We start from the raw sequence: 21766 nt of genomic DNA, 5'->3' as shown, positions 1-21766 counted from the left end.
GTACTCGATGAGACGGCCTTCCATGACGCGCCTTTTATCCGTGTTTTCGCACTGTTTTATTGGTCAATTTAACGATACGACCTTTATTACTTTACAATTAATTTAACTCGAGAGTTTTAATTATGATTTTGGTCTTTCATTAACTACAATTAATAATAATTACTTTATCTAAATAGACAAAACTTTTATATGCTATTTTTTAACTCTCGGCACAGAGTCATGAGTATTTGCAGTAAGCTATTAACTTTGCCCTTCAATCGTCAAACTTTTATTCTCACTGCATCCCAAATAAACCTCCAGATCAACAACAAGCCTAGAGTAATTGTCTCCAACGACTATACTACATCCCGAAATTTGCTTGTGACAGCCAAAACTCAATTTCAAAATGACATTGGTACGCAGCCCGATATAATCGATGGAATATTTCATCTCAACCTCATTCTACGCAAATCACCATTTTGAAGAACTTGCAGAAGCTACTAACCAAGTCACTATCGTCGAAGACCGCCTTCAGAAATTAGAATAATATTTACATCACCTGTCGGGTTATCACTTGAAATCTTTTAATCTTAAAGACTTTCTCAAGGAAAGTGGTAATTATCCTTAATACAGTTGAACTTCCGTAACTCAAATGTCTATAACTCGAAGTTCTCCATAACTCGAACTCTTAATTGGGCAATAGAAGTCTAATCCATACGAAATACCTTCTGTAACTCGGATGTCTCTCTAACTCGGGAAGTTCAAATGTACTAATTTGATTGATTGCAAAGAAAAACACAAACGATCCTTATTAACATTATCCCTGCTCTGTTAATGCGATTTATCATTTTTACTAACAATAATGAATAATAAGAAAGGAAAGACTAAGTTCGGGAGCAACTGAACATTTTATACTCTCGCAATTTATTGCTATATTTTTATTAAGATAACACACAATGTGACTGACATATTCGGCATATACATACTATATATAGTATAAAGTCCATTGAAAGTTTCAAACCCCTAATATTAGGTATATGGGAGCTAGGGGAAATTATGACCAGATTTTAACCAGAGACACACTATTAGAGGAAAAAGATTTCCTTTGAATTAAATTAAGATATCTAAAAAATTTACCGATATTTTCGGTGAAAAATTACCATAAGGCAATGAGTTCTTCATATTCGATATCCGGTGCATTGAAAAGTTGTAGACCGATTTAGACAATTTTTCCACAAGTGATGCCACGGATCATATACAGTGTTTGTGTAAAGTTTTATTTCGCTATCTTCATGGATTCCTTATGTATATCTTATAATGTGAAGAAATAAGATGGACTTCAAAATTTAGTTATATGGGGAGTTGTCGTGGTTGTGAACCGATTTCATCCATTTTCCACACGTATCATCAGGGTGTCAAGAAAGTGTTCTATACCGAATTTCATTGAAATCTGTCGAGTAGTTACTGAGATATGGTTTTTGACCTATAAATGGGCGATGCCACGCCCATTTTCTATTATGTAAAAAAATCTGAGTTCAGCTTCTTTCTGCTATGTCTTCTGTGAAATTTATTGTTTCTGACGTTTTTCGTTAGTGAGTTAACTCACTTTTAGTAATTTTCAACCTAACCTTTGTATGGTGAGTGGGCGTGGTTATTATCCGATTTCTTTCATTTTTGGACTGTATTAAGAAGTGGCTAAAGGAAACGATTGCATAAGTTTGGTTTATGGAGCTTTATTGCTTTGCGAGATATATACAAATAACCGATTTTGAGGCGGAACCACACCCATTTTCCAAAAAAAAAAAAATACATCAAAATATGACCCTTCCTAATACTATCGTTTGTACTTTCATAACTTTATTTATTGTTTAATTATGAAACTTTATATGTTTTCGGTTTTTGCCATTTTGTGGGCATGACAGTGGTCCAATTTCGCTCAATAGTAATCCTCTCACGGTCCCAAGGAACATTTGTGACAAGTTTCGTCAAGATATCTCAATTTTTACTCAAGTTATCCGTTGCACGGACGGACTCGTCTCGTCGCCCTGTTCATTTTGATATATATAACCCTATATCTTACTCGAAGCAATAATCAGGACACAAGAAGATACATAGTTTCGAATATGTTGTGGCAGGAAAGCATATCAGGTTCGGCCCAACTATTGGTCGGAACTTATTACACATACATATGTATGTACATATATTGAAGTGAGTTCTATGATTGTAGGTCCTAGTCAGTTTGTATATTTTATAAAATATGTAGATGTGTTCATGACTATAAATTGTCTTTTGTACTTTTTCTAAATCCCCATTTATCAAGGTCAGTGTTACGCTAGGCGTTAAAACTACGGACTAATGCCAACTGACATACATACATACATACATTTCTAAACAAAACTAAGTCAAAAGAAGATCAAAAAGCTAAACCTGCCATAAAAACACACAGCAAAGAGAATCAACAAATAAATGTAAACACAAACTGTCGCGAATATTTGCGCAGCAAAAAGTACTAAAGTAATACAAAAAGCCGACAGCGAAAATGTTGATACGAAAAAAATTGTTTTAGAAATAGAAATATTCAAATTCCGGCGCGATGAATTTAGAATGAATGAACACAAGCGCGCCAATACAAACACACACACACGCATCGGTAATGGATTGTGTTGGCTTACCGGCGGTATTTTGTGTTTGTGTTGTGACCAACCGACCGCGTTTTGAGTGGAGATTGTGATTAGAAAAAAAATATTTATGAACATACAAGCACATTTACTTATATATATACATATATGGGATTTTACGCGGAACTGCATATCTGGTTATACTAGTGTTTGTATGTGTGCATATGTGAACTGTGTAGAAAAAATCGCAATTCTATGAAATTTACACATTTTATTTGCCGTCAATCTCCTCTCTCACGAGCAACGCTTTTGCGCGCCTCTAATTTCTAATCGCACGTACAACCCAAGCCACAGACGTACATATATATGTATGTATATACATATGTTTGTATGGCATCCAAGTATGTATGTGCGGATACAGATAGCTGGTATGGCGAGCGCTTACATAGTACTATGTGTAACGGAATTTATTGAATTTGACGCACGTGGTGAGTTTGTAAATAATATAGCATAAAAACGTTTCTAAACAAAAGCGCAAACTCTCACACAATCATATATGCATGTATGTATGTAGGTAAATACTGCATGATGTATAAGAGGACCGCCAAAATACACGTGACGTGCCAATAAACTCTGCTGCCGCTGCATCGCCAATGTCGCAACATGCTCTAAAACATATTCTAAGCAATGCAAAAAAAAAGATCCGGCGCGACAAACTCGGTAGTGAATTATTTGGCGTTATGTTTTGTTTGTATCTTCGTTCTTTCGCATTTCGAACGGTAAAAGTTCACCAAAAAGTGAAATGGTAAAAATAATAAACGTATTTCAAAAATAGATAGGGGAGTTACTATGAATCACCTTTTGGTGATTTGACAGCAGACCTGTTGCATACAGGGATTCAGAAGTCTTTGAAAGAGCTTATCCACCAACAAAAAATATTTAACATTGTCTTAGAGCACTAATCTTAAGCAGAATACTGTCAAAGTTTCATGACACAACCGTCTTGTTTGTACTCGGCTTGTTTGGATAAGAAAACTCTTTAAGTATTAACCTAAATCTGTCTCAGCATATTCTACGATTTACTGAGTTTCATTGTGTTCATACCGGCCTCGTACAGAGGGGTCACAAGAGCCAGTAAGGGTAGAAACTGTCGATTACTATAACATGAAAATCGGTGAGTTAGTTGACAACATTGGCAAAGGAAAGCGATTTTTTAACACCGATCAAGGAAACGCAACTTGTTCGACTTACAAAGAACAATCAGCCACTGATCAAACAAAGTAAGAAGAGCGTATACGCCAAACATATCTGTGGCACAAACACACCAAAGTCCAATTGCTAGTATGCTGACAGTCCTCCAAAATCAAACTGTACGCTGCCTAATACATATGTAAAAGGATCTAGAACTTAACGCGAATGTAGCGGATACCCAATTTAGATGTGTGCTGCCCAAAGGCCGACATGTTATTCTGGCCCCATGCAAGAATAGTGGAATTCACTTACCTATTTTACAGATAAATTAGACTGTTTGACTGTTCAAGAAAGCGTCTACATTCTGAATACTTTCGTTGTTGTACATTATTTCCCTAAAGGCTTTTATCTACCTATGGCCTTTAAATTGATGTAGGAGATTTTGAAGGTAATCGTATGGAGCTGGCAGACATTTTCAAGTCAAGCTAAAAGCCGGGTAACTATCACTCATATTTGGATGGCCCACTCTCGCTCTTGTTTCTCCACTACCATGACGGACTGGAGTGTTTTAACTATTATCACATTTAGTGAAATCTCCCTTGGACGGACACTCACCGTCGAGCGATTTTTGTCTTCCCTAGAGAGGTGTACGCTTAATAGAGGGTCATTTCTTCTACAAATATAACTTGGAAGGTATCCATTTAACAGAGGCGTCCGTTAGAAGAGGTTTCTCTGTATATTCTAGTTTGGAATAAATACTACATTTGTACTATATTCGTACTTAATTTACAGTGTTCACTATAGTTAATCACTTTATAACTGACCACATTCCTGCGAATTTTCAACTTTATTTCAACCTCGAAACAAGATTATATTGGAATTTCAATGTTTCCGACGACGAAAAATGCCGGAAAGAGCTAATCTGAATTCTGAGGCGACTGCAATTCGGGAAATTTGCTGCGATAGCTGCTTCAGGAGAACAACAATGTTTAAGATTATTATCATTAAATTTCAAGCTGCTCAGAGAGTGAACCGAAAAGAATTATTGTGCTGAGTTTATACCGCACGACCAACGAACTATATAGAGAGGAGAATTTACGTTGGCATGACAATCCATAAAATAATCGTGTAAGCCGAATTGTTTTCTATTTTCGGTTCGGTGTGTAACTAAGCTTTTATTCTTTAATTTCTTGAAAATCCAGTTAATGCTAAGTATTCTAATAAAAGAAATCACCGGAAGGCAAGTGCTGTTAAAAGTACTCCAATTCTTAGCTTGAAAATCACGGCTTTGGGAAGAATTATTTAAAATCAAAGTACTTAGCGATGACAAAAAAATAAATGTTATTCTACAACATTACGTACACAACCCTAATGTGCGACACACATAAATAAATAAAATGTTGCTTTGACACACTCTATCGTACTTTATCGTTGGTGGAATTTTTTACATTTTTTATCATAAATATGTACAGTTTTATAATTTTTTAATAACATAACTTCATACATAAATGCATTCCAATATATGTACATACATATATATAGTATGTATGTAGTTTGTTTATGCAAATTCAAATCTCAAACCACAGTATAAAATATAATTAATGATTTTGTGGGAAAAGAAGCGGATGTGGCTGAGTAGGTTTGATTTTGCATATACAGTTGCGGTCAAGATAATGGAAGCGAGCCAAACCAGATATCATTAATGGCACGAACTCTTGTACGAATCAATTTTAAGCGATCAGTTCAGATTTGACAGTTTTGTAATCAATTTTACAGTTTTGTACAGTAAGCTCTTAATTAGCATGACACTTCCCGTTGAGATTTTAATTTTTATTATTATTAATAGATATTTATAGTACGCCACCTATTACTTTGACCGCGGCTGTGTATGTATCTGTATAAATAATGATGAATGTGTTAGAGTTTGACAGCACATATGCATATGTATATCTGCATGTATTATGTATAGCTTAATTTTAATCCGTATATATGAGCGAAATTATTCTATGTTCTTTGTTAATTAAAAGTAGTTTTTTTAATTTTTTTCATTTGAAATTTTGCATAGCAAATAGTTTTACTGTTGCATTCTTATATAAACCTGCATATTTTATTTCCTTTTTGATTATAATTATTGTTTTTCATTTATTTAATTTAGCGTACTGTATTAATTAATTATTTTTATTATTTTACATATGTACTTACATACATATATATCTGCTTTTAGATGCATACCAAAGTGCGATTACGTATATGCCCTGCAGGGAAACTCAATTGTTCTAATGGTTGATGAAAGAAGATATTGTTTTCAAATGGTCTAGGTCCCAATGACCTTTCGAGAATACAGATGTTCTACAACAACTGTATCGAATCGTTGGAGTTGACTATAACTGGCAAGTAGTGGCATTAGCTTTAAAGTAAAACGAAATTTTGAATAAAAATTACTACAAATCTGCAGAACAATAAAAAACAAATAATAAAGAAACAGTCTTTGTCGAGTATTGGAACAATTTATAAAGGATTGAAAACAGCGAAAAAGGCCCATAAAGAGTAGGTAATTTAAGAGTTGAAGTATTAACACGGAACTAAAGTAAATGTATCTTTTCACATACATATGTACATATCTAGGAATTAGTTTTAAATTTGTCAAATCTTCATCTGATAAACTGATATTCCATAGGCGCCTGCTACACGTTCAATATTTATCGTGATACTTAGATCGCGGTCTATATTGAATGTTGATGGATTGCGTGTGAACACTTCACGACTGCTACATGTTCAATACATATTACGTCAATATTTATAAAAAAAAAATATTTTAAAAACTGTACCTATTAAATGTTTATTTTTTCGTATTTTTTTTTTTTATTAAGTGTCGGAAGAAAACCGAAGAAGATCGTGTTTGGCTTTTGTTTTTGCTGCCCAGCAATTCATAATATTCATCCAATATTTGGACGTTATCAAGAAAACCTTTGTAAGATGAGTTGCATAGCTCTGGCAAAGATTCAACTGTAAACATTATAATTAATGTTCATGAATAATAAAATTAAAGAAATTATAAAATTTAATTAGAATATAGTTGATTTTAAAAAATTGGGACTATTGCCTTTTACCGATTCGGGCATGTAAATGCTACAAAATATGCTACACGTGAAATAATTATCACTCGATCCGAGATCCATGATCTGGATTTCAAAATATTAAAATTCGTAATCCATCAATATTGCACGCTAAACGTTCAACAAATATCGCAATACAGGATCGCGATCCAAATATCTCATTAAATATTGAACGTGTAGCAGGCGCCATAAGTACAATGCAATTCATAATATTCATCCAATATTTGGACGTTATCAAGAAAACCTTTGTAAGATGAGTTGCATAGCTCTGGCAAAGATTCAACTGTAAACATTATAATTAATGTTCATGAATAATAAAATTAAAGAAATTATAAAATTTAATTAGAATATAGTTGATTTTAAAAAATTGGGACTATTGCCTTTTACCGATTCGGGCATGTAAATGCTACAAAATATGCTACACGTGAAATAATTATCACTCGATCCGAGATCCATGATCTGGATTTCAAAATATTAAAATTCGTAATCCATCAATATTGCACGCTAAACGTTCAACAAATATCGCAATACAGGATCGCGATCCAAATATCTCATTAAATATTGAACGTGTAGCAGGCGCCATAAGTACAATACCATTGTGGTTTATTACATTTTCCTGCTGGATACGCTGTTCTGAGCACCTATGTACTTATGTATGAATGGGCGGAAATCTGTGGCTCGTTCATACTATTCAAAAATAAGTATATAAGATACATACAACTAGAAAAAATATGTTTTATTTATACACTCTAAAAATTATAACTAAAGCATATGCATACGTTCTAGATGCTTGTTTCCACTTCAAAGACGGGTACTTGGACTCAAATAATTGTGAAGTTCGGTTGGGAAGATTGGTCCAGCACATGATCATATGATATACTAATAATTCGTGTGTTGAAGAACTGCTGATATTATTAAACGAATTTTATACAGTTAAACTTCTATAACTCGTTCCTTTGAATTGGCAATAAAAGTCAAATTTCATACAAATTACTTTTCATAACTCGATGTTTTTTTTTGTGGATTATGATGTGGATGTGGATCGAGTTAGGGAAGTTCGACTGTATATTTAGAGTTCAAAACTCAGTTAATAATTTATTTTCCCTACATAAGTATAACGAATATTTCCCATACCACAAAAGTCGTATGCATAGAAAATTATAAATCGTTCATAAAACATTTAGATTTAACAGATTTCGTGATTTATCACTTTCAAATAAGTTATATAAGGATTCAAAATGTCATGCATACGACGAAATAGTCTTAATAAACTCGTAAGGAATTATTCAATTCAATTCAATTCAATTTATTTCACTTCAACTTATAATATAAATTTTAAGTAGGGAAAAATTTACAGAAAAACCCTTGAATAATAATAGCTTAATTTACTAACTTCTAACTTATAACTAATAACTAAGATATCATTTGGTAGTGGTCATATTATTAACTCATTAATATGTGAGTACGTTGAAAATTCACAACGATCGTTAAACCTCTCATGTAGTCGGGCTAATCTAGTTGCGACTAACTCAACATTAGTTTTGTCATGTAACTTCGCGGTAGAAAAATGCCATGGAAGATTAAAAATCATTTTTATTATTTTATTTGAAGTCACTTGAAGTTTATGGACGTGGGAGTCTGCGATACTGGTGCCCCATAAAAAACTACCGCCTGGAAAATAGACCTGAACAGATACATTTTGTTAGCTATGCTAAGTTCTGATTTCCGGTTTATAAATGGATATAATGTCCGAACTAACATGTTAATTTTCTTCGCAATATAAAGTACGGGGTCTTTAAAGGTTAGTCTAGGGTCTAGTATCAGTCCTAAATATTTCACACTCTTTTCCCAGTTGACGTCAATAGAATTGAGTGTAATGTGGCTTGCTGGGAGAAAACAAGGAGAATTAGGAATTAGAATTCGAAGAGACCTTTGTTGTTTTTATACGTTTTTTATTGAACGTTCTCATACGAGTGAAAACATGAATAATGAATACATTTTTTTAACCAACAGGTTACATATTTGATTAAAGGATGATTAAGTAATTAAGAACCAATGTTGTGATATACATATATAGATTTATGTATATTATTTTCACAAAGAAAATATTTTAAGAATTCCATTGCAGCGTGAGACCTTCAGTCACTGGCACAAAAATTGCAAACATCACTCCAAGAAGTCAGAAATGTAATAATTTTTAAAAACTTAAGATTCAGAATATTAAAAATCCGTTACACTATACGTCAAAATCGACTTTTTTCTGTGGATTGGACCAAATATAAATTTCCTCGGAGATTGAGTCATAAGTAAATAATAAATAGGTATATAATTTTTTATTCAAGTGTTTTTCCTGAAAGATTTATATTGAAATTATATAAATACGCACATCAGAAGAAAGGTCGTTAACTACATTCACAACCGTAAACAAATTTTGGAATTTTGTATTTTTCGAAATACAAATAAGCTTTTATTTTTTCGTACATCCAACCCCTTATAACTTCTGTCATATAAGATACAGTAATTAATATTTTGTTTAAAAAGCCTTTTTTCGACCTTCGAAAGCAAATATTTCGATTTTGGCGGCTAACTTCGAAAATCGAAGAACACACGATTTTTTACTTATGGCTCAATCTCCCGGAAAAAGTAAATATGGTTCAATACCCAGCCGAGTGTTCTACAGTGTAGATGTAAATATAATATATAAATTCTGGAAACAAATTCTCTAACCAACTGGGCCTTATTACAATCAGTTGACTAACAACTACTTGTCGACGCTGATATGCATATGTATATAGTATTAATATTTTAACATATATATAGCAAATATTACGCTATGTCTTGTATTGAAATCACAAACAGTCTGTGTATCATATAATCTTTAAATCGGATAATACAAATAGCATTTTGATCTATGTATGAAATATATATAATATATATATATTAATTTATAATTATTAAATTCAAATAACGGTGCCACTAATGGATTAACGAAACACTCAGTTTATAATATAATATCGATTCACTATTCAACATTTCGTACACTACACTAGTAAAATAGTTCTTATTTGGCAAATCACTAGCACACAAAGTGTTTATCTTTATCCCGATCCACCGAAACCTGAGCGAAAACGTTGTTTCCATTACGCGCGCCTTTGAATTACTGATCTGCCGAACGGAGTGATCCTTGCCACTTGGCCATGCCAGCGACGCACGCATATCTGTCGCTTATCCTTCAACTTCAACTTATGATCACACCTGCATTCGTAGCTTTGCTTCTCACACAACAACACCTGCTGCAGACGGTCCGCTATCATACTTGTACGCTAATTTTGATTCATTCTTGGATCTACCCACACTTGCACTCGATACTCGATGCTAATAGTTTTGATATTTTTGCACAACAGCTGTTGCTATTTTGCCTCGAAAAGAAGGCAAGTGAAGAAGTGCAAATAAGTATGCGTTAAACTGTAGTCGAAAACGGTACTTCGGCATTCTTCACAGCCTATCAAATTACCGACGCTAACAGATTTGCTTGGATTGCCTTCACTGTGTATGCCTCGACTTGACTGGCTGCCTTAGTTAGCTGGTTCTTGTGTTGTTGTTGTAGTCTACAAAAGCTCTGTGATACTCTTTGGGTGTTCCAGCTTGTTAAGAGATTTGTCATACGACAGACTCAGCAACTGACACATTATCCCTATAATCAATGCTGGCGCCGTGCCGCTTCTCCAAAACATAATGGAATTGATCTCTGTTGCTCATTGAGATGGTGATGACATGGACGGTGTGAAAAATATGCTTGGGAAGAACAGGAATCGCATCAAACATGACAAGGAAAATAAATTTGTTATTAATTATCAACCTCTCGAAATGAATTTTTGTGGAAGAGTCTGTATTTACACTGTCGTTTTGGATACATTATATCGAAATTATTCATATATCAAACAATGCGGTAGTATCCCAATTTAAAGGAATTGATATATAATACTACCTTAAGAGAGAAATGCGTTTTGCTAAAATTTTTTTCTAAACTCCAATCGGTTCCCAAAATTTAAATTGAAAAACGATGCAATATGGGCCTCAAACCGATGCTGGATAGTTTTCGAACAGTCTATATTTATATGAAAAACTAAAACTTAGAAAGAAAGGCAGTATTATTGTCGAACAAAGCATTAAGGAACGCATTATACGGTAATTCTTCAATTTAATCATATTTTGGAATAAAGTGGTAATAACAACCTATCCGACGGTTAATTTTAATTCTATTGGAATTTGCAGCAACGTGTTGGAAAGCTTTTAATAGTTATAGTAAAAATTAAATTATTTCAGTGCAATGAAAATGTTCCAACCGTTGCCTTCAGTGAGAATTGAGATATATACATACATATGTATGAAAATGCCTGGAAAATGCTCTGGAAAGGGGCCCTAAACCGTCCCCATTATTCAGTTGAACTTCTATTACTCGATGTTCTCTATAAATCGAAATTTTGAATTGGCAATAGTAGTCAAATTTCATACAAATTACCTTCCATAACTCGAAGTCTCTCCAACTGGAACTGTTTTTGTGGATTATCGTGATTCAAGTTAGGGAAGTTCAACTGTATTTATCTCTTAAGCTAAGTACTCTATATAAACCAAAATGGTGTATGTCCGGGGTAATTAGTAGTGGGTGGCGTAGGGGTCGGGGCCGATGCTCATTTATGCAATGGTAAAACATTTTCTTTTGACATTTTATGATATAGTATGAACATAGATACACCTGGATGATAACAACGCTAACTCAAATACAAAGGTTACATGTTAATGTTTTTGTTCAAAAAGTAATGCCAATTTTCGCTTCTTCAACATCTGATTTAAAATTGCTTTAATCTGAAATTTCACAACGTCGATATATCCAAACTGATCAATCATGGATAGCGTCGTTTTTTAGGTTATTGCAAGACCTTTCAAAGATGTATAGTATTGCCAGATACGAGCTCTATAGCGCTTTATACATGGCCGCGAAATTCAAAAGGCAAAAAGGCGCAAGGGAGATATTTGCCAACCTAATGTGTAATGATGGACCTTATTCTCATTGTCTTTATTCCGACCATATTGGTCAATATGTGAGTTATTTCATTGAATTTAGGAGGAAATGTTTCCTCAAAAATACTTTAGGTACAGTTCAAGAAATAAGATATGAGTTATTGCCCCAATATTGATGAATTTAGTGAGTTGCGCCAAAATTCAACCTTTTCTGGCTTGTTGCTTGTAGATTTGCTTTTTATACTCTCGCAACAAAAGTTGCTAAGAGAGTATTATAGTTTTGTTCACATAACGGTTGTTTGTAAGCCATAAAACTATACGACATATATATCAAAATGATCAGAGTGACGTGGCGAGTCAAAATCCGAATGCCGAATGTATGTATATCTGTCCGTCCGCCCAGATTTCAATTAAATTCGGTTTATAGCATTTTCTTGACACTCTGATGACACGTGTGGAAAATGAATGAAATCTGTTAACAACCACGACAACTGCCCATATAACTCAATTTTGAATTCCATCTTATTCCTTAACTTTATAATATATACATAACGAACCAATGAAGATAGCGAAATAAAACTTTACACAAATAGTGTATATGATCTGTAGCATCACTTGTGAAAAAATTTCCGAAATCGGACTATAACTTTTCAATGCCCCGGATATCGAATATGAAGGACTCAGTGCCTTATGGTAATTTTCCACGAAAATGTCGGCAAATCTCTTAGATATCTAAATTTAATTCAGACGAAATCTTTTTCTTCTAATAGTGTGTCACTGTACCAGAAATGGTTAAAATCGGGTCATAACTTCCCCTAGCTCTTATATACCTAAATATAGGATTTTCAAAAATACGATCGTCTTAATAGCTTTACGTCGGTTAATATGTGAAATTTCTTAGCCAAATTAAATCTTAGCTATAATGTATGTTGGTGATGAAAATGAGTGAAATCGGTTCATTAACTCTGCCTATATACTATATATTATGAGGAATTTTCGTTTTTCTGTTGTACTTTATGCCGAATATATGGGTCAAATTGTGTGTTCGGCTACACATGCACTTAGTCCTTCCTTACTTGTTTGTTTTTGTTTAAAGCGATAAGAAGAAAGATTGCTAAACAGTAACAAATTTTTAGGGAGATATTTTTAAGAGTTTTTAGTTTTTGTATTATATTTAACGAGTATTCTATGTAGGATCTTGGGAACATTTTCTTTTTCATTGCTCAGGAAGTTATTTCATAATTTTTATTCCGATGATTTCGGCAGACCTTCAGTATACGTTTAGGAAGGGTAAAAATCGAATAACATCCATAAATCAAAGAGTGAAAAGTTGTTTTGAGTAAAGGCATATCCCCTGGCACGAGTACTTACGATTCAAAAAACTTTATAATTGAAATTATTTCATTTGAACCACAAAATACAGCAAATCTGCATGCTTGCAGAAGTAATTATAAGGCGAAAAATTATTTTAGAAAAAAGTTATTATTATATTAATATATCACTCGCTCGTTAAATACAAACAAATCTGGTGGCAATATATAGTCTTAATACATTATTTTTTATTTCGCTTGTAAGTCAACAGTTGATTTTAACGGATTATTATATTATGTATTTTAACACATATAAATAAACTAACGACTCGAGCAAAAGCGAACTCGACGATTGTGGACTCACTCATACTGAAAGAAACATATCCGTCTCGACGCAGATTCTTAAGGAAATCGCAAAGAAACACTTGTAGAACAGTCGTGAAGCCATTGCTTAAAAGAAACACACACACACATACACGCAACGGCACCATAAGATTGTCGCGAGTAAGGCAGACAAGATATATATAAATACAAATATATGAATGTATATACATATACACAAATATAAGTTTATGCTTCAACCTTCTAACAACAACAACACATATCCATAGATAAGCGGAAGTAAATATTAAAAATTGTGAGCATTTATTTGTGTGCGAACTGTGCAATGTGGCGAAAGAGGCGCGACGCAGGTTGAAGGTCACTCTTTGGCGGCGCTCTCACGTTTTGCCGCTTTCCTTCGACGATGCCAAGAAGCAATGCACAGAAAGAGCAAACTACTGACACAACAACAACACCAAAAGATTTCTTCTTCTGAACCGTAGTGAAGAAACGCTTTTGAAGCACTTTCGGTGGGGCACTGCGCGGTTGAGCACTTTCTACAAACGCGAACCGCCACTTGTAGAAAGAGAACGGAGTTAACAACAACACTGACTTTTGTAAATAACTTTTTTACCAATTTCTTTAAGTACGTAATTTATGCTTATTTAATTTTCTTTTTGTCGCGGTTGCTGTCTTGGGAGACAAGCAGTGTACGAGTGGCAATTGCTGCTGCAGCGAAACGCGCGCGCAACCGACAACAACGACGCGCTCCTGCGAGTGTCGCAAACAGTTATGTTGTGACTTTACCAAGCGCCAGCTGCTGACAGTGGCCTGTTGTTGCTAGACACGCGTGCTGTAAAATCTTGTAGATGCGTGCTTGACGTGCGTCGCGTATGATTTGCTGCACGCAAATTGCAAGTCGCTGCGACCACTACTGCCGCACAGCCGTGAAGCGGTCGGAAATGCACGGGTGATTTAAATTACGCGGCGAGCGCTTGGAACATCCGAGCGGCAATAGGCGGTGCGTAATTTTTTATGCGATTTATTTTAGTGGCGCTTAGTGATAATTTTTTAAAATTTATTTATTTATTGTTATTGCATATTGTTGCTGTTTTTTGTTGTTTTGGTTGTTGTTGTCATCGTTAATTAAGCGCGCGTCGCGTATACGAAGCGTTGTGCCAATGCGAAAGTGCGGCGCGCTTCGAAGCGTCATACAGCAAACGAGAGCACGATCCGTCACCAATGTAAAAACCCAACTAAAGCGATGATGAAAAAATCTGAAACAATATATTTTTTGGGGGGCCCGACTGACACACAAACACGTGCCGCGGTGGGCAGACAGGAAGAGTAGCGCACGCTAACACAGCTCGATACATACACACACACACAAACAGATAATAACACCCGCGCGCACACAAACAGCCATTGATGCAGCTCCAAAGCTAAGAGTGCCGCAAAATACGAAAAAATGCCAAAGAGCAGCAGCAGCAACAACAGCAATAGCGGTGGCAGCGGCGGCAGCGCCGTGCACGCACACAGGCGACATGGCGAAAAAAGGCAAAAATAAATAAAAAGGCAAAAAGGACGAAATAAAAACAAAAACGGAAGGAACGAAATGTAAAAAACATAGTTAGGCAGACCAAGCCGCAGTTAGCGTCGCAGTTGCCGCAGCAGCCAAGCGCAGCTGATGATGATGTTGCTTGCTTGCTTAGGGTTGATAGTTGGTGTGAGCGGCGTAAATCGTGGGGCGGTTGGCTGTTGGGTGGGTGGTTATGTTAGCGCCGCATACGGCTGTGTTATTGATGAAGGCCGCCGATGTCGGCCACTCTAATAGCAATATATGTGTTGGTGTTGGTTGTTGGTTGTTGGCGCGCCGGTCAGTAGTCTTGCCTACAAACATACACAGTTGGCAGTTTTTTGTTGCAAGCGGTTGTTGAGAAGACAGTAACACAATGGTGGAAACAATGAAATGACAACAACACTATTTCAACAACAATAACGCATAAGTGTACATGTTGCAGCTAACAGGCGGAATAGCGCTCTATTGTTGTCGCAACTTCATTAGCAGTTGCAAGTGCAACGGTCATTACCGTTATTCTAATGTCATCCTTTTAGCTCAATGTCATTATCATTTCGAGCATATACTACATTCATTATTCTTCTATGCACCGCATTTCATCACTTGTCTGCCATTGCGCTCGCATTCTTGTAGAGATATCTGGAGGTGGCTTATTTCATCCATAACTTTCGGTTTAGTCAGCGTTTCAGCACCGCGTGTAAATATCAAAAAATGATGATTATTTTAATGCCACAATAGCATTACAATGCCAAGGTTTGTCCATAGAAATGAATCATAAACAGCTCAGCCAAATCACGCGCTAATTTTTTAGCGTTAAATCAGAGTTAAGCTATTGTTGGGGCAGTCCCTATGCTTTGCGGCGGAAATTAAAAAGTATTGCGAAGACAGCGAAAATACTGCGTTATGCACTTTATGCTATGCTAACATTCCGAATATATAGACCGAAAATTCCACATCTACCGTTTTCTAAAATTTCGTAATAAATCACAACAACTGTTTATGTTCTATGTTTATCAATTTTCAACAATAAATATCGATTATTATCAATTAAAACATATTTATTTCGGAAAGCAAACCATAAGCGTACAAAATAAATGCAGTACTGAACCATATTTAAATCTATAAATATTCATTCGAAGCTTTAGCAAGTGGCTTGATTACCACTCAAAATATGCGGAAGTCATGAATGGTAATCACCACAGAGCCTAGTATGTATTATTTTAAGATTGGTAATTACCGACCAAAAAATTCCGTGCATAATCCACCACAGGTATAAATTGTGAAACATACAAACTGAAATGTAAATATCTACTTGTGTAAATAAATTTGCAACCCTTTCAAAAACAAAAAACCCACACAGAATCCACAAGTTCACAACTCAAACGCGCTGCATAACTATCGCTGCCGTTTCTTTGTCGTCAAAGTTTCTTTACTGCGCATCGCAGCAGTTATGCGACATAAGTTTTTGCTAAGATTTTTCCAAATACATTAAGACATATTCGGGCTGTTTTCTACCAAAGCTCTCGAAAGTGTCCTTCATCAAAAACACATCCTTCGTCAACTTCATCATCACCTTCCATGGCAATGTTATTATCTTCGTTGTAGCGCTGCTTGACACAACAACAAAACTTTACTGCCATTTCCGTAACTTTTCAATTGGTTTTACTCCTTTTACATTCACTACCTTACTCCTCTGAGATGCCTAGCCAGCGGCATTTGTCGGCCCACCCACTAAACTCCTTCGCCGTTTACGTTTTGCTCCGCTTTGACTGAGAAAAAATTCAAAAGCGCATTTTTAAATATTTTCTACCACTTCAGCTCACGGCTCTTGCCCAGCCACACTCCACACAGACGCACTCGCCTCTTGCCGCGCCAAACGCAGTTGGCTAGTTTATAAACCCGACAGCCGAGTGGCTCCACCGACCACCAAACGCGCCAGCTAAAAAATAAAAACCATAGAAAGCATTCAAAGCGAGAACAATCCCAAGGTATTGTACGAAGGTGCCTTCGTATATGTGTGTGTGTGTTTGTGCGGTTGTGTCAAGTTATTCAAAAACCATAAAAAAAATTTAGGCCGGCATCATGTCAAAGCCAAATCTCCTGTTGTCTAGCAATGCCGAACACCACTCCAACCCACCGACCGCCACACCACAACTACACATTTATGCACTAATACGGAAAAAAAGTATAAATCAACACCAACAAAACGGCGTGGTGGCGCGCTTGGCTGTTGCACTACCGTCTGTCCATCCCCCATGCTTTTCCTAAAAAAAATAATAAAAAATAAAAGTATATAAAAGCGGAGAAAAAATCCGACTACATAAAAAATCCAACAAGGAGTTGCAATAGCAAAGGCAAAGGCAACGGCACAGTTAACGGTGATGGCAAAGCCCAAAACTCAAAAAATGCAAAAAAAAAAAATACTTCAAAAAGTCGCACACAAGCACGAGAAAAAATGTTTTGCATTCTAATTTTTTTGCAGTTCGCGCATTTTTTCCCCAATGTGTACAATCACCGTTCACCCCGCTTCCCACCGCTCACGCCGTTAAGCATTCATCTGTTCCATGCCATGCGATGTTATCCATTCACAATACAGCACAGCTCACCTCGTCGCAGGCGAGAGATGCGTTCAACTGTCTATCGGCGTTTTACACCAACACCAATACAAATGGCAGCTCAGCTCAGCATATATACATACAATCGAGCCTCATGCTACAGGCAACGATGAGTGTTGGTCGCGATGGCGTTCGCTGTCAACCCACTGCCGTTCATACTCCAACGGCCTCGCCATTAGAAGTACCGAAACCGATTGCCGACTGAGTGGCCGACAAAGCACGGACTGTCTGACCGCACGCATGAACAGTGGGCCGGAACTGATTGTCTTCGGGAAGAAGCATAATTATATATTCAATAAGATAAATATTTTTGAATGAATAAATGCAGGGTGTATCAGATTTAATGGAGCTGCAAGCCTTCAATTATAGAAGTAAAGGATATTCTTGGTATGAGTGAAGAGATTATTTATCTCGTCTCTGTCATCTTGTTTCATATTACCTCTATATAAAGATAAGGAAGGATAAGGAAGAAAGTTATGCTTGTATACACTTTTCTTTAGTTCTAGATACCATTGAATATTTACTTGCAACAAGACTTTGTCCTTTGCAAAGCCTACGTAGTAATATTTTTTAGACAACAATTTCATTAAATACGCCAGAAGACCGCATAATAGGTGAGTTCACTGTCAACAATATTTATCAGTCTTGAAAATATAGTTTAGCCATGAAAGCTCATTGTGACGTTTGCCAAAATATTTTTCTTTCTTTTCTTATTTTGTTGAGATCTACTGGATTTGATATTCGACAATAAGTTTCTTTGTTTCGAATCTTATCATACATTATATTATACATGTAGATGGTAGAACAGAACTTGCCAAACCTTAAGCAGAACTAGTATGATTTATGATAGTTCACTCTGCGCTTACTAATTACTGTCCGGTACTTTCAATTTAATAATGAAATTCATCTGATTTTGGATACTAAAAACATGTTTGAACAGAACAAACAATACAATTTTTTACTTCAAGCGAAAAAGCTTTGCCCAGATCCGCAGCCTTATGATCTAATTATGATTTTGGGTGTTGGGTTTAATGTTGACAACAATCGGGCGAAATATTGACACCGGTAAATATTTCCGAAGCGCCTAAGGCACTAATCAAAATTAAGAAAGATCGTGAAACTCCTAGATCACTAATTAGAGTTCAATGACAAATAACAATTACCGTTTACTTATTCAAATTAATGTTGAAATAATAATTTACTTATTACGGAATGATCATTTAATTAAGACCCTATTGCTATAACTCCTATTATGTATTTTAGACTTCTTACACGACACGCAATCTTCTTTTCGAACAAAATAATACATTTTTAAATTATTTTATTAAATGAACTAAATAAAAATGAAACAAATTGGATGTTAGTTGTATTTTTAATAATGATTATTAATACTTGCGGGTATTTGGCCGAGTTTTTAAGGCAAGTTTCTTGCTATTGTTGCCTAAGAAATCTTATTTTAAACAGCGCGCACAGGCCTAAGAGTTTGTTTTTAAACTATTTCGAGATTTGCCTACAAATTTCGGACCAACTTTCAATGCCTTCGCATATGTCCTAATCGTATTACGAACCCACCACACAACGACTAACAGTTATGTGCTCAGAGCCTTAAGCGCTTTTTCGCTAATCTAGTATAAATATAAAAAATCAATAGCAAGTAATTTAATTTGCATAATGCATTCGTTTGTAAGGAATTGTAATCATTTTGAAAAATATATAAAATTGCCTAACTTATTGTTGTAGTGTCAACAATGAAGCCTAATCAAATCAATTATGATTGTTAAATAAAATTGCTCTCAGACTTGTTACACACGAAATCGCCTAACTGAACGCTACAGTCAGCATATATGGTATGTAAAGCACTAGTAAGTAATTGTAATGGAATGTAATCATTGAGTAATCACATGTATTTTATGTGTACGTGCTTCTGTAAGAAAGTTACCAAAGCGAGTTCCTTTGTCTTATTTTACAATAATTTTTTATTTATATATTTTATAAGCTCAATATTTATTACAATCAGTTTTATATTTTTTACGTATTTCTATAAATCATTAAAATTACTTTCCAAGAGTACTTATAGCTATAAGTGTCGCCGAACGTAGCGCTCTTTAGCTTTAGATAATTTTCACACACATTTACCAAATTATAATAAAGGCATGAATTATTAACAAAAATCTTTCGTTTAAATAACGGGAAAAATCAGAGTTAGTTTCAGTGAAAATCGGTTTCCGAAAACGAATACACAAATATAATGTCGGAGTTGTTGGAAATGGTCAATTATCGAAAAGTTGAACTAGCACTTTCACTGCTCCTGCTTGGCGTGCTTGCTGGGACTACGGCAGATGCACAATCAGATGTAACGGATAATAAATTGGATAAACAACAGTCCATGGAGACGACCACACCGATGGCGGAAGCAGCAAACGCGTCGGGATTCGACTTTCAGGATGTAGTGCGCAGCTGCAATGCCAGTTTCACAATACCGTTAGGTCAGTTTTGCGGCAAATATATGTTACACATATGTAAATGGTATCTACGTTATATTCGAAAATTTTTTCAGAATATATACAACGATTCAATGAAACCGCAGAATTGCCGAACACAACCGACAAAACGGGCATGGTAAGTGTGATTAAAGTGGAATCAAAAATCTTACGTTAATCACTGCGTCCTGTAGTGCTTCTTAAAATGCTACATGGAGAAGACGGGCCTTTTGCGAAATTGGCAACTGAATTCAACACTGATCAGACAAACTATGTGGCCAGCAACTGGAGACTCGATACCCGTCTGCCAGAATGAAGGATGTAAGATTACTAAGTTGTTACTAATAAAATTTTTAGTATAATATATAAGGACCGCATATGTCCAATGCTCTTTACACATTTTCATTTCTAGCACGTGAGACTTGTCCTTGCAAACGCACCTATGCTATCGCTAAGTGCCTGATGTTGCGTGCTCTCGTGGATGCCCGCAATAAGCCGATCGTTTGACGACATTCTGGCGGCTTCACGAGCAACGATCAACCGTAAATGGTCGCAAATCTACTTGGCACTAGAAACTTTATTGTTGTTTGTGCACTTCAACTCAAAACGAATATTCAACTGAAGGCCATAGTATTTGCTCTAATTAAATTGATTTAATTGCTATAGTTTAAAAATAAATTATATAAAATAGTTAAATTGTTCGACCTACACCATATTATATAAATACATATATTTAGAAACGCTTGAATTGCTTTGCTAGCGCACTAATATACATATGTACTTAACCGATGATCCGATGATCGCAAGCTTCATTGCTTACTTGTGGAACTTTAGTAGTTTAAACAGAAAAATTGTGTCGGGAATGGAATTAGATACAGATTATGTAATCCTGGAGGGTATATATCGGTAGCTGCTGTTGAAACAAGTAATACCATAGAATACTAATAGAAGTAAAATGCTTTCTAGTTAAATAAATGCATCGACACAAAATATACGAGTTTCTTCTCTATTTATATTAAAATAAAAATTTATACTGCAGAAAACGTAATACAATTAACGGAGACTTTCTGTGGATTGGAGTGAGTTCAGATTCGTATAAGAAAGTATAAGAAAGTCTTGCCGAAGTAAAAGTTGGAGTTCGGGTAATTTCAAGTACTCCATTCATGCACCGGACACACAGTGCCACGAGTCGGCTGGCGCTTTGCTTTGCTTTGCACGCTTTTGCCACAATTGCACACTATTCACAAAACAGTCAAAGCAGACACGACTGTGTCCGCTAACACCCGTTGCTCCATATTGGATGTGCTTGCGCGTGCTTTTGAATAATAACAGAAAACAAAATGTTACCAAAAGCAACAGCAACAACAATACAAATACACAATTTTTTTACGCGTTATTGTTGTTGTGTGTTTTATGTTTTGCATTACACATTTTCCTTTCGCGCGTTGACTGAGTGTACATTAGTCGTTTTTGTTGTTTTATTTTATTTATATTTTTGGCATTCACCGACTGGTGTGTACTGGACTGGACTGTGG

General features: G+C 35.4%; 2 protein-coding genes across 3 annotated transcripts in view; one reads left to right on the top strand and one right to left on the bottom strand.

Annotated features, from left to right (window-relative positions):
- Positions 1-21766, bottom strand: part of LOC105213641 (zinc finger protein rotund) — a 161544-nt gene that overhangs the window by 7941 nt on the left and 131837 nt on the right. The gene's annotated exons all lie outside the window — the stretch shown is intronic.
- On the top strand, positions 19944-21223 carry Pbprp4 (general odorant-binding protein 84a). The gene is made up of 4 exons (XM_011186503.3): positions 19944-20237; positions 20309-20370; positions 20426-20552; positions 20644-21223. The coding sequence occupies exons 1-4, from the start codon at positions 20000-20002 to the stop codon at positions 20736-20738; spliced, it is 522 nt and encodes a 173-aa protein (XP_011184805.2). The 5' UTR covers positions 19944-19999; the 3' UTR covers positions 20739-21223.

Source organism: Zeugodacus cucurbitae, chromosome 2 (assembly GCF_028554725.1).
Source record: "Zeugodacus cucurbitae isolate PBARC_wt_2022May chromosome 2, idZeuCucr1.2, whole genome shotgun sequence".
NCBI classification, from domain to species: Eukaryota; Metazoa; Arthropoda; class Insecta; order Diptera; family Tephritidae; genus Zeugodacus; species Zeugodacus cucurbitae.
Note: the sequence above shows the minus strand (reverse complement) of the source record. Positions and strands in the feature narration are given on the sequence as shown.